This window comes from Oryctolagus cuniculus, chromosome 4, assembly GCF_964237555.1.
Source record: "Oryctolagus cuniculus chromosome 4, mOryCun1.1, whole genome shotgun sequence".
NCBI lineage: Eukaryota > Metazoa > Chordata > Mammalia > Lagomorpha > Leporidae > Oryctolagus > Oryctolagus cuniculus.
In genome coordinates, this window is record NC_091435.1 from 92,781,518 (window position 1) to 92,795,747 (window position 14,230).

The following is a 14,230-nucleotide window of genomic DNA, read 5'->3' on the forward strand; positions in this document are numbered from 1 at the left end:
TGGTGATGGGTGATTGCCAGGTGCAGCAGGATCCCTTTTACCTTCATAGACTTCTTAAAGCTGTAATGAGGAGAGAACCCCTGGTCACTGGGCTCCATTCGGATCTTGCAGAACACGATTCCCCTTTCAAATAGATAGATTTGCCTCTGGCTGGGCTTAAATCGAATAAAATCCTTCATTTTGTAGCGATCCTTGTGAATCGTCCAGACGTTGAACGGGCCCTGCATCAACAGCTTGCCCAGTTTTCCAATGTCATCCTTTTGGAAACACAGACACACACACAGAGAAGCCATCAGAGAACGTGACAAGGACAGTGACTTTCCAAATGACAAAGCATGCTTATTTGAGGTTTACCATTCTAAAAGTGCCACCCAGGCTCACCTGTCAGTGAATGCAAACCACAACTGTGTAGGTTCACTGATCATGGCACCATACCATTACGTAAAGAAGTAAATTCAGCTTCGTAAGGTAATATACATAAAGAGTGTTAGAAATATTTGAACTGGGGCTGGTGCTATGGCACAGCGGGTAAAGCTGCTGCCTGCAGTGCTGGCATCCTATATGGCCGCCGGTTCGAGTCCTGGCTGCTCCACTTCCAATCCAGCTCTCTGCTATGGCCTGAGAAAGTAACAGAAGATGGCCTAAGTTCTTGGGCCCCTGCACCCACACAGGGGACCCAGAAGAAGCTCCTGGCTCCTGCCTTTGGGTTGGCCCAGCTTCGGCCATCACAGCCATTTGGGGAGCAAACAAGCAGATAAAGGACACCCTCCTCCCGCCTCTGCCTCTCTGTAATTCTGCCTTTCAAATAAATTAATAAATCTCAAAAAAAGAGAGAAATACTTGAACTGAAGGCATTGTATTCTGGTATTTTTGTCCTGTAATTAATTTTAGCAAGCAGAATTCTATTTCCTCGTCTTTGTGTTTGATACATGACAGTGTAAAGGGACAAGAAATGAACATTTTAATTATGTTCAAGGGACAGAATTTTTGCTGCATTATGGACCTATGATAATCCACTGTTCTGTGTGCCTCCTAACATCTGCTTCAGGTTCACGAGAATCTGAGAACAGAAGGTTTGTTCAGAAAGGAGAGAGGTTAGTTTGACCTTATCTTCATAATCTTGTAAGGGAAAGAGTAATTACATTCAACTCTGAGTCACAGTGAGCGGACAGCACAGATAACCCCAAATGACAGGCTTTAAAGAGGTCTATTGGCTGTAGAGCACACGCTACAATGCCGTCTGCTCCACCGGCAGGCTGCCTTTCTCACACATTTGGTTGAAAGTCCAGAAGAGATGACCCCAAGAGGTGGTGAAGTGAGACAAACTAGGAACAGAATTCAGATGCTCCATCATATACGATGGGATTAGATCCTGACAACCCACGGCACATTGCAAAGGTCATAAATCAAAAATACACTGAATCCACTTAACTCACAGGACATCATAGTTTAGCAACTCAGGACACTGTGAAGGATCAGCTGCTGCCCCTTGTGATCGTGTGGCTGACTGGGAGCTGTGGCTGCTGCCGCTGCCCAGGGTTGCAAGAGAGCATCTGTCAGATAGGGTATTGCTAGCCCAGAAAAAGATCAAAATTCAAAAGTCAAAGTATGGTTTCTATTAAAAGTCTACCACTTTTGCACCATCATAAAGTTGAAAAATCCTAGGCTGAGCTATCACAAGTCATCTGTATTTCACGTGGTATTTTTAAAAATTTAGATCACCTAAAAGCAGAAAATCAGGAATTTATTTACAACAATCAAAACATCAAAAGAAGAAAACTGGGGTGGGTGTTGGGCCTGGCCGCTGAGCTGCCATTTGGGATGCCTGCGTTCCACAGTACAGAGCCTGTATTTGAGTCCCAGCTCCGCTTTGGATTCCAGCTTCTTGCTAACACACAACCTGGGAGGCAGCAGGTGATGGCTCAAATCATGATGTCCCTACAACTCACGTGGGAGACCCACACTGAGCTCCCAGCTCCCGGCAGTGGCCCGACCCAACCCCAGCCATTGCTGGCATTTTAGGAGTGAACCATGAACCACTGGATGGGAGCACTTTCTCTTCTTCTCAAATAATAAGTAAAAATAAATAATTTTTTTTAGAAAAAAAGAAAATCACTTGAATGGAACCAGGATAAGGAACTTCCTTCCAGAGTTTTATCGAGCTAAGATAAATCTCTAGAATTAACATTCAGGAAAATGTGCATTATTTATAACCAAGTGGGCACTTGTACAAGTCATTGTTTCTTTTTTGAAAGATTTTATTTATTTATTTGAGAGGTAGAGTTACAGACAGTGGGAGGAAGAGACACAGAGAAAGGTCTTCCTTCTGTTGGTTCACTCCCCAATGGCTGCAACGGCCGAAACTGTGCCGATCCCACGTGGGTGCAGGGGCCCAAGCACTCGGGCCATCTTCTACTGCTTTCCCAGGCCACAGCAGAGAGCTGGATCGAAAGAGGAGCAGCCGGGACTCGAACCTGTGTCCACATGGGATGCCACAGACAGAGGATTAACCTAAAGTGCCACGGCACCAGCCTCAGTCACTGTTTCTATGTTAAGCAGCCTGTGAATGTGTAAATGAATTGACAATACTTCTGAAGTTCTACCTTAAAAACTCAAGGCATTTTAAGAGTGTTTGTATATAATTTTCTGTATTAATTTTCTTTTTTTTTTTTTTTTTTTTTTTTTTTTTTTTTTTTTTTTTGACAGGCAGAGTGGACAGTGAGAGAGAGAGACAGAGAGAAAGGTCTTCCTTTGCCGTTGGTTCACCCTCCAATGGCCGCCGCGGCCGGCGCGCTTGATCCGATGGCAGGAGCCAGGTACTTCTGGTCTCCCATGGGGTGCAGGGCCCAAGCACGTGGGCCATCCTCCACTGCACTCCCTGGCCACAGCAGAGAGCTGGCCTGGAAGAGGGGCAACTGGGACAGAATCCGGTGCCCCGACCAGGACTAGAACCCGGTGTGCCGGCGCCGCAAGGCGGAGGATTAGCCTAGTGAGCCGCGGCGCCGGCCAATTTTCTTTTTTATTCTGTATGAGGATACTTCAAAAATTCATGGAAAACAGAACGAAAAGATGAGCATCATTCGCTGTATCCAGAGACGCATACAAACACATTGTCCAGGAAAAGCACAGAAATCCCATTAGAAAGATACACAACCAACCTCTCCCATGGAAGACTCAGTGAGTCAAACACCGAGCAACATCCTCAACCACATCATGCAACACACGGATGAATACAGGTGTAATTGAGGTAGACCTGCTCACTGGAACACATCTGACCCATGCAGAGGCGTCACTTTTGGCACGGCTGTAAAAGCAACGCTAAGAGGCAGAGAGAGCAGGTCCAGGTGTACGCTCTCTAATGACCTGGAGATAACTTGGTGAGGCAGGTTCCAGTATCTGCCAAGTTGTGGTCTGTTGGAGAGGAAACAGCCCTGACCACAGCCCTGCTATGTTTTGTACTTTGTCACCTCTGTGTGTGACTGCAGAAGAAGAGAGACCCAAGACTGAGCACAGAGAGCCAGTTTAAAAATGATGTGCTGAGTAGCCACTGTAAGCTCTCTCAGAGCTAAAGAAAACAGATGAGGTGGCCGTGGCCAGCAGGAGCTACAGCCGTGAGATACTTTAGCAGGCAGGTGCTAGAAGAAATGACAAGGGTACAGGGTTTTGAAGACGGTGAGTCACCAGAAACTAAGGAAGGGAAAAGACACTGACGGAGGAGGGAAAGAACCAGTGAGCAGGTGGTAAGAGGAGAATAGGCATGTGGGCTCACCTGGCACACTCAGGCAGGGCACGCAGGTAAAAACCCCAACTTCTTCCCCAAGCCAAGGCCCTAGCACTGCTGTAGACCCTGGCCTTGTACAGTTCCCGTCTCTGGGAGCCTGGCCCTGCCACTGAGGCTCTGCAGGTTGGCTTTTCCAGGAAGCCCATCATCGCCAGGGGCTATGAGAGTCACTGCTGGGCTTTTTTGAGTTGATTGCGTGTCCTCTGGGTCATCTTGCATAAGGATCCTCATGACCACGCTCATGATGAGATGGGCGTCTCGGGGACTTAGGTCTCCCGCAGGTGAGGGCGCACTGCCTGCACAGTGCTCCGTGCTGAGGAAGGCAGGCACACACCCTTTCAGGCTGTGTGTCGCAGTCTGCATTTAAGGAATTAAATTCCAGGAATTAGTTCAGTCCTGCCCTTGTAACTGGGTTGAACAGTGTCCTCCAAAAAAAGATCACATCCACTAGGATCCCAAAATGTAACCTGACTTGGAAAGGTCTTTGCAGACATAATTGGCTAGGACGAGGACCAGGGTGGCTGTAATTGAAAGAGAGCAGCTACGGAGATGCACCTGAGGGAACTCAGCCAGGTGCAGACAGAGGCAGATGTGAGCCAAGCAACACTAAAGGTTGCAGGCAAACACCCGAAGCCAGAAGGCAGGCAAGGCCTTCCCAGCGAGCCTGCCGTGCCTCAGCAAGTGCTCTCGTGACCACACTCGTGACGAGATGGACATCTCAGTGACTGAGGTCCAGCCTCCACCCTCAGCTGGGTGTTGAACATCTGGCCTTCAACACTGCAGACTAACGTGCTTCCAGCCAGTTCCACCAGTGACAAACAAGTGTGGCCATGTCACATGCTGACATCTGATGGCTGTGAGCTCGGAGTGGGAACACAACGGCTACTTCCAAAAAACAGGCGAATGATAAGTCAGACGGCCTCTTCCACACACGAAGTGACAGTAAAATCAGCTAGCAAATGCTGCCATGTTCATGCACTCTCCTGATTCGAGAATCCCAAGTGATGCGTCTATGGGAGTGAACCTACGGCCACCAGACCCAGCCAGAGACCTCTTCTGGGGGCCCAGGTGCTTGTTCCTGGCAGAGACAGCTGCAGTGGAGGTATTTACATCTCACACCAAGAAGCAGGAGATATCTGAATGAATGAATTCACACAAAGCCTGGTTCAGAAATGAGAAGCAGAAGTAGTGGGAGCCAGTGGTGATGACAGCCCAGGGCTTCTTCCCTTTCCTGCCTAAGCAGTGGCCCAAATAATTCAGCCCCAGGGCTGTTCGTTCACTGTCTGCCGGAATGCTCAGTGCTGTGCCTACGACTTAATCCTCCTTTACCGATAACCAGTTCCTATGTAGGTATCATGAGGGTGCAGAGATGCACAAGGCCAGCCCACTGAATCATAACATCATTGACTCGGCCATATCTCTACAGCCAACACCACAGTAAGAAAAGTGAAACTGAAATAAAAATAACTGCCAGGCCCTAGTCCATAATGAACTTACAATAAAATTTATGTCCTTTATTGGCTTATACAAATTAGTTCCAGAAAAGAAAAATGTTTCATTTAACCTTTACTATTCGACTTTGGAACTTGTTCCTGGCAACTCAGGATCTAAAGTCACTATGTACAGGATTTGAATCAAGAAAAAAAATATTTTTTTGGCAAATGGAGGGAAGTACATAAATTATATCTCAATGTTCCACAAAATGAAACTGTTTAAAAAAAAAAAACCTTTCAAGCTTCTGCAGCTAAATTAAACCAAGGACCACCTGAAGGAGCAAAGCAGGCAGAAAGTGTAAGAATCAGAAGGGGGTTTTCTCTACTTGTTTTAATATAAATTAAAACAATCAATTTCTTTCCTTTACAAAACCAGGTTAATATTGGATTTCAAATGGAGAAAGTAAGAGGGTAAACTCTAGATTTATCCATGAATATAGCATTCATATCCGTGAATGCATCAGTGTAAACACTGGCAGTACAGCTCTACAAAGCTGAAGCAAAGAATCTTGCAATCAGATCTGAGTTAGTACGAGGTGTTAGTCAACTCCGATCAGAAGTGAGATAGTGTAGGTGGGCGCTCTGCAGGGGCAGGGAGGAAGAATCGGTCAAGCTGATGCTCACGTGACCTGGGGTGAGTTAACCACTCTTTCCATGGGTCTGCTCTTGAATCAGAGTTGAAAATTCCAGTGCTTGCTCCTCTAGAACACAATAGGGTTACACAAAACTGTCAGGATAAATTAGCTAATGTCACAAATGTAAAAGTCAGTTAAGGGGCCGGCACTGTGGCATAGCCAGTAAAGTAGCCTCCTAAAGTGCCAGCATCCCATATGGGCACCAGTTCGAGTCTTGGTTGCTCTACTTCCGATCCAGCTCTCTGCTGTGGCCTGGAAAAGCAGTAGAAGATGGCTCAAGTGCTTGGATCCCTGCGCCCTGTGGGAGACACGGAAGAAGCTCCTGGCTTTGGATGGGCGCAACTCCAGCCGTTGCAGCCATTTGAGGAGTGAAACAGCTGGTGGAAGACCTCTCTCTCTCTCTCTCCCTCTCTCTCTCTCTCTCTCAGCCTCTGCCTCTCTGTAACTCTGCCTTCCAAATAAATTTTAAAAATAAATAAATCTTTAAAATAAAAAGTCAGTTAGTGTCTTAACAGAAAAAAAAAAAAAAACACAGAGCATATGGCAAAGACACCATTCTGAGGACATGTGGGATAAAAAGATTCCTTTGTATCTGGTGTAAAATCTCTACAATTCTGTAAGCCAGTGCATCTTATTTGCATATAAGCTCGCTTGGAGTGAAATTAGAGTAGATTGCTATTTCCTCATATTTTAGTCATTCTTTCTTCCCAAATTCCCCCTCCTAAGTTGTTTATACTCAAAATAGCAGCTGGGAGTTTCTGCTCGCAAATTGTGTTGTTTCCAACATTTGAATCAAGGAAGTAGACATCTAATCGCAGTTGTTGACACATGATTCATGGTACAAAGAACAGAAAGGTTTCCCAAAATGATCTTAAAAATGATCGCCCTTCACTTTTCCTAGCCAAAGGAAAAATTATTACCAAGAAAACGATCCAGTGTTACACACACCCTGACCCCACCCTGCACAGTCCACGAATATCCTCTCACGTCATACAGAGTCGTAAGCAGACAGCACCTGGGGCTCCCACAGGACATTAATGACATTGCTGCCTGGAATCCCAGCAAAGCCAGTGGGGCTAAGTTCCTAAGATGACAGCCAGGAAAATATCCGGAGAGAGGGAAGTAAAAATTCACATTTGTTCCTAGTTCATTTGTATGATTTTTATTTCTGATAAGGAAAGAAAAAAAGAAGTTCATTTAATCTGCCAAGATCTTAATCAACAGTAGGTTAAGGACCAGGTAGGAGTGGGCGTCGTGGCTCAGCAGATTAAGCCACCACTTGGGATGTCTGTGTGCCCCATCACGAGTGCCTGATTTGAGTCCCAGCTCCTCCACTTCCAATGAGGCTTGCCACTGATGCACCTGGGAGGCAACAGATGATGGACCAACTGCATGGGTTCCCTCATATGGGAGACTCAGATGGAGTTCCTGACTCCCGACTTCAGCTTGTTCCAACCTCAGCTGTTGTGGGTATTCGGCTATGAACCGGCAGACAGAAAATCTCTCTAATTCTAGCTCTAGTTTTGTGTCACTCTGCCTTTCCAAGAAAAGAAAAAAAAATTAAAAGCACCAGGTAAAAATGAAAAGGAAAAAAAAAGAGAAGTAAGTATCTAACAAATAGAATTCTCATAATGCTTGGATTCTGTATGGTGGGCAGAATAATGGCCTCCTAAAGTTCTAAAAGTAAGAGACATTTAAACCCTCATGTGGCCATTCAGACAAGTCCCTTATTAGAGAACACGTAGGCACATATCCTGACCCACAGAATCTGAGACTCTACAAATGGAATGCAGATGGCTAACCACCTGTCTTCAGACTGGGGGAACACCTTGGAGGATCTGTGCAGGCCAGTGGAATGGCATGGGTCCTAACAAGTGTGGAGAAGCAGAAGGGGAGGTCAGAGGGAGGTGACGTGAGAGGACTCCACCTGCCCTGGATGGCTTTGAAGCTGAAGGAAGAGGCCACAAACCAAAGAATATGGGTTGGCCTTTTTAAGCTGAGAAACTCAAAGAAACAGAGTCACGCCTAGAAACCCCAAAAGGAAGGTGGACACCTTGATTATAGCCCATGAGACTGTGTTGAACTGCTGATCCCAGAACTGGAAGCTAACAAATTTGTGCCATTCTAAGCTACAAACATCATGGTAATGTGTTAGGAGAATGATAGAAAACAGATACATTTGAGTCACAACCTAGAGCACCTGCTAGAGTGAAACCCAGTTGAAGACTAAGACGCCCCAGTCCCAAAGAGATCTTACAGTTACAGGGCATACTTTGCCTGGAGTGCCTGGGCCTGGGATACTTGGAATGAAGATTAATGCCAAGCCAGGCCAGGTCACCTCCCCAGCAGCCACTCTCTTCTTTCGACCACTTGGCTGTAGGGATGTAGGATATGTAACTGATGGGTCTGTTCTGAGATCTGGGATGCAAATGGAACTGAACGTTCATTTAGGACCACTTCAAAATACTTCCCATGGAGAATCTCTGGAGCCAGCAGGGAAACTTTCCAAATTGGTAAATATCTGATAGTGTCACGAGTTAGAAACAATTCTTCCTTCAGGACTTTACCCCTGCCCCTCTACTCACGTGTTCTGTCCCTGGGTTTCTAGCTTGCCCGGTGCACACAGAGCTCAGGGTGCTAAGGAATGTAGCCCAAACCTCCTGAAGATGCAGCCAGACAGCTTGGGGTCCCGTTGCATGGGTTTGCTGAATTGCATGGGTTTGATTGAGGTGGGATTTCTTTACCATCAGAAGACTATTTCTCTAACTTGGCCACAGTACCTCCCCGCTTGTGATATTGTGAGCCACGTTCCAATGCCTGCTACGGAACATACCGGACATCCAGTGACTGCTGCCAGGCCCTCAGCCAGCTCACAGGACTTGATCAAATCCTCGACCACTGCCAAAGCTTGCTGCAGTTCAGCTGAGAGCACAGAATCCTTCGTCCTTTGGGGCCCATCCTGCGGAAAACAAATGCCTTGTTGGAAATCAGAAGTATGCCATGTACCAGGTGAAGAAGGAAACGGGACAAAGAGAAGCAGCTGCGGACCCACCGGGCACTGACCCCAGAAGATGGGTTTGTTGCTTGGTCTCCCTGATCCCAAAGAATCATGGCTTAAGATATTTGCTGCCTCAAGTATCTGGCATCCCATATAGATAAGCAAAAATATCCCCTAAACCTTCTGTAGGTTGTATTAATAAAGAGTGAAGTTGAAAATATTATAGACTGTATATTCCTGCTATGTAAGAACTCATCATTTGTGAAGCATGAAAAGAATCTAAGCCCTTTAAATCACCCCTACCCTCTGGGGCTTTCTGAGAAGTACAATCTGAGTATCTCATTCCTCTATTGAATGTGAACATCCTATTCCTATGGGTAAAATTAGACCTTAAGACATCCTAGAGGAAAATTCTTCTAAAATTCTCAAGAGAAGAAAAAGTCGGGGCGGGGGGGGTGCTGCCATGTGGAGGCTGACTGATGACTTACATGTAAACGCCAAAGAGCTCCCCCTCAGCTCTGCCCTTCGCCCCTCCACTCCTCCCCCAACCCTCCCCATGTTCCAACACCATCGGTGGTGCCAAAGACATCGCCCACTCTGTGTGTATGCCTGCAAACATGAAGCCAGCATCAAATGGGAAAGTGGTCATCACTCATTAAAAAGACCACACTCCACTCATTACCACAGTGGCACTTAGGAAGTGACAGGAGGATGACTTCAACTTCCGAGTCCTCTGCCTGGGGGTTGCTGTTTCGTTCCCCTGCTGCCTGTGTGGTGCCTTTCTCTGTTACGTGGCAACATCAACATGAAGATCCTGACTTCTTCCGTGTGGTTACATAACACCTCCGTTTCTGCTGCAAAGAACAGATAGCTCTCTGCTGCTTCACAACCGGCCCCACACTCTTGTCCCCAGCAGCAAGGTGTGGTCAAAGGGGTGTGTGTGTTTCATGTTCGTTGAAACCGTGGGGATTAGCAGCTTCGGATCACAGACAGGAGTGACCAGCTGATGACTGCAGCAGATCACGAGGGCTCCGCTGAACAAGGGGCATGGGTTCTTATGCCCTCACTGGTAACCCACAAGCTTCAGTTCCCAGGAAAGACAACAGGATCCCCTGTGTTTATTTTAACATCATCGAAAACTTCTTACACCAGGAATCTTCCTCCTTGCCCAACACTTACAACACAAATTTCCTTTAGATACTTACCTGCTCCTATCCCAGGTCCTTTCCACTAACCCTCCTCTCATAAGCACAGCAGGTAAGCTAGCTTTCCACTGGGTTCGGAAAAACCCTTACACACACGATTCGGCTCCTCTAACCAGGTCATCAAATGATTACCTAGGCCTCTCACATCTTCTGTTTTTAAGGCATCCTCATCACACATTCTAAGATGACAGGGCTCCTCGAGACACACGTCTCAAAGTTTTCTTGTTAAAACCAGAATATTCTACAGGAAGTTGGAAAAAAAAACAAAAAACCCAGTGCTAAGCCACAAATTTCTTCCTAACCTGTTGTGGCCGCCATTTCCAGCAAGGGAAACTTAGCAGTCTCTCTTAGAATGTACACACACACACACACACACACAGAGCAAAGGGGGGGGGTGGACAAAGCACAATGTATACAAATTACATATACCTAATAACAATGAAGAAAATATAAATCCTATGTAATTCTACCATGCAGAAAAACTACAATGGAGATTTTATAATATTTATTTCTAGTCTTTTATATATTCATTTTGCACATTCACTTAATTTTGACCCATTAAAAATTTTTATGTGGAAGCAAAAAAATATTACCACTTCTCACTGGGTTACAAATTCCCACTTCAAAATTGCCTCCAATTTTTTTTATTTTCTTGACAAAAAACTATAGGATACATACCATTTTAGAAACTTTAGACAATAAAGATCGTAACAAGAAAATAACACCCCAGTACCTTCTGCACACCTCCTTCTAGGTCACCTGGGTCTATCTCCAAATCTTCAGGAGACGCAAGATCCAGCAGACCCTGTGTTAAACCAAAACTCTTGTTGGAAATCAAAAAAGTGGATTGTCAGCAAAATCTGATGCACAACAACCTAAGGCTGATGCTAGACTGCCTGAGAATGTGTGTAAACTTAAAGCCAAAGGATGAACAATAGATCCAGCACAGAATTTCTATCACAAACACAGCATCATATGCCAGATGCTATTTTGTAGCCTGATTTCTTAATGCAAAAATATATGAGGAATAATTTCCTACAATATATTTTTCTAAAACATGGTTGCTATTGGTTTTTCAAAGTTTTATTTATTTATTTATTTATTTATTTTTTTTTTTGACAGGCAGAGTGGACAGTGAGAAAGAGAGACAGAGAGAAAGGTCTTCCTTTGCCGTTGGTTCACCCTCCAATGGCCGCCGCGGCCGGCGTGCTGCGGCCGGCGCACCGCGCTGATCCGATGGCAGGAGCCAGGAGCCAGGTGCTTTTCCTGGTCTCCCATGGGGTGCAGGGCCCAAGCACCTGGGCCATCCTCCACTGCACTCCCTGGCCACAGCAGAGGGCTGGCCTGGAAGAGGGGCAACCGGGACAGAATCCGGCACCCCGACCGGGACTAGAACCCGGTGTGCCGGCGCCGCTAGGCGGAGGATTAGCCTAGTGAGCCGCAGCGCCGGCTCAAAGTTTTATTTATTTGTTTGAAAGGCAGATTGACAAGAGAGAGGGAGAGACAGAGAGAGCCAGAGAGAGAGATCTTCCAACCACTCCCCAAATGCCCAAAATAGCCAGGACTGAGCCACTCCAAAGCCAGGAACCAGGAAATCCATCTAGGTCTCCCATGTGGGTGGCAGGAACCCAAATGCTTGGTCCATCACAGCTGTCTCCCAGGCACATTAGCAGGAAGCTGGATAGTAAGTGGAGGCAAGGCTTGATCCCAGGCACTCCAATATGGGTTGCAGATATCCCAAGCAGCAGCTTTAACCCACTGTACCATAACACCCAGCCCTAACATTTGGGTTTTGATTTGTGGTGTAGAATGTTTGATCTTACAGAGAAATCACAGCTGAACTCTGGTTATGAATTATGATCTCCCCACTGTTAAACATTTAGGTTCAACAAATGTTCATTATAACAAAAATTTTGTGCATTTTTCCTAAGGATAAATTCCTAGAAGTGGAATGATAAGTGTTAAGAGTTTTGTGGCATATTTCCAAATTCTTTATGGAAGGTCTGGGTTCCTGTCAGCTATATATATGAAAGCCTGTCTCATCAGCCCCTGGCCTATATGGGATGTTACAATTTCATGATAAAGCTTTGCCAGCTGAATCAATAGAAAAATCCTACCACATGGCTGTTGTTTCCATTTGAATTCCTCAGATAACTAATGAGGTAAAACTTGAAAACAACTGCTCTTAGTATTTATTCTTTCATAAACTGCTCTTGTCCTTGGTTTCCCTTTTTATTATTAACTTCTGAGAGCTCATTAATTAAACATACTGACCACTTGTCACATATTTTGCTAACATTTTCCCCAATTACCCATGTGTCCTTGTTTCTGATTGTGCAATCTATCATTCCTTTTCCTCTCTTTTGTATTTAGAAAGCATTTCCCACACAAGGACCCCATGGTCCTTTCTCAACCACGAGGCAATGGACCCAATATCCAAGCTCTTCCAAGCAAGTGATGTGCGGGGGAGAAAGCAAAGAATGATCCCCATGCCTCCAGGGAGGGAACACTACCCAATCCTTCCTTTCTTCAATGCACATCATTGGTTTGGACTTGCTTTACCAGGCACCCAGCTTGGAGAAAAACTGGTCTGCCTCGCACGGCCCTTTCACAGACTACTCTTCACAGACCCTCAAGGCATACTTCATACTGATTCTACCTTGGTCCTTCAGTGAATGGCAGCTAACAACATTTTCTAAGGACTTTCCACCTGTATTATCTCATTGAATGCTCCCAACCGGCACACCAGTAAAGGCCAACTATCGCATTAATTCTGTAGGGGAGGAACCTGAGGTAGAGACAGGCTAAGCACAATGCCCAAGTTCATGCAGCCTGGAAGTGTCAATCTGGATCCAGACTCAGGCTGACTCCCATGCACACAGCCTTCAGTAGATGGTGCAGACCTTAGCTACTGGGTAAACATCATCTTGGTGGGAAAATTCAAGCCCAACACAAGGGAATGATTTCTGAATGGTGGATGACCAGTCAAGATAGGTAAGGCAGAGGAATATGAGGCCCTAAAACACACTGCTCGGGGAGGGACGCAGTGGGTCACCACCCTCATTCCCATAGTGGTGGAATGGCCTCAGTGTCAAAACTGACAGCTACCCATCATGCAAAGTGTCCTGACCAGTGCTGTGCCATGACCTCCACATGTATTACTCGCCTGCTCTTGGCAATGGGTGCACTGGGGAGGTGCTACACTCTCCTTTTTACACGTGAGAAAACTAGAGCCCAAGAGGCCGAAGTCACATAACTGAGCAGGAACTGTGAGATTGGGACTGCTGATGGAAAGCTAAGGGGGTAACTTCCTCTGGGGCAGACTGCTGGCCGAGGAGCTCAACCTCCCTGAGCCTTGGTGTCTCCACACCAGAGCCTTGCTGGCATGTTGTCTGGGGGGATTAGGTAAGAAATACACCTGGGAAAACACCCAGGCTCTGAAAGGTGCCCATTTTTTCTTTTATTTAGAGACAGCACCCACAGGACATATATATCCACCTTATATAGGTCAATTCTAAAAACAACTCACAGGGGCAGCCCAAACTGTTTCCTCAAGCCCACACGTGGGAAACCAGACTTGATGGACCCCCATGTCCTGTCTGGGTGCCTGCCAGTGCTCACCTGCAGGTGTGCTGGTGTCAATGCCTCCCCAGGCAGGAGGTACAAAGATCAGAGAGAGAGATAAAGACAGATCAAGAGAGAGAAAGAAACAGACAGAGAGAGAGAGGAAAAAAAACCACAGAGGGGTTCAGACACAGTAAAACGTATTCGGGTATACTGCTGTCAGGGTAAGATACTAAATCTAAGAGTGGAGGTTTATGCTGCAAAAGGAGCCTCCCTTCCATTGTTATAATGCACAAAAAATACCAATTTGGGGGAAAATCACATCTTCTCCAAAGTACCATGCTTCATCTCAATGGAGCAGGTCTCTATGGGCCTGAGAGCAGAGGCTCTGGCTGCCTCCCGCGCCCTCTCAGCTGTAAGCAGGGTGGCTGCACTCCTTCCCGCCACTGCTCCCAGGGCCTCTCCTTGGAGAGAGTCAGACTCCTCGGAGATTCAGGCCCAGGCCAGATGTTGGCCTTAGGCTCCAGGGTCCCTTCCAACTCGACAATTCTTTG

General features: G+C 46.3%; 1 protein-coding gene across 2 annotated transcripts in view; it reads right to left on the reverse strand.

The window, feature by feature from the left end:
- The window catches only part of MCF2L2 (MCF.2 cell line derived transforming sequence-like 2), a 258,920-nt gene that overhangs the window by 22,564 nt on the left and 222,126 nt on the right, over window positions 1-14,230 (reverse strand). For both annotated transcript variants that reach the window (XM_070072393.1, XM_070072394.1), the window contains exons 21-23: window positions 10,846-10,917; window positions 8,743-8,868; window positions 42-257 (exon numbers count right to left, since the gene is read on the reverse strand). In XM_070072393.1, coding sequence (XP_069928494.1) covers window positions 42-257; window positions 8,743-8,868; window positions 10,846-10,917 — 414 coding nt within the window. The remainder of the gene's footprint in view (window positions 1-41; window positions 258-8,742; window positions 8,869-10,845; window positions 10,918-14,230) is intronic.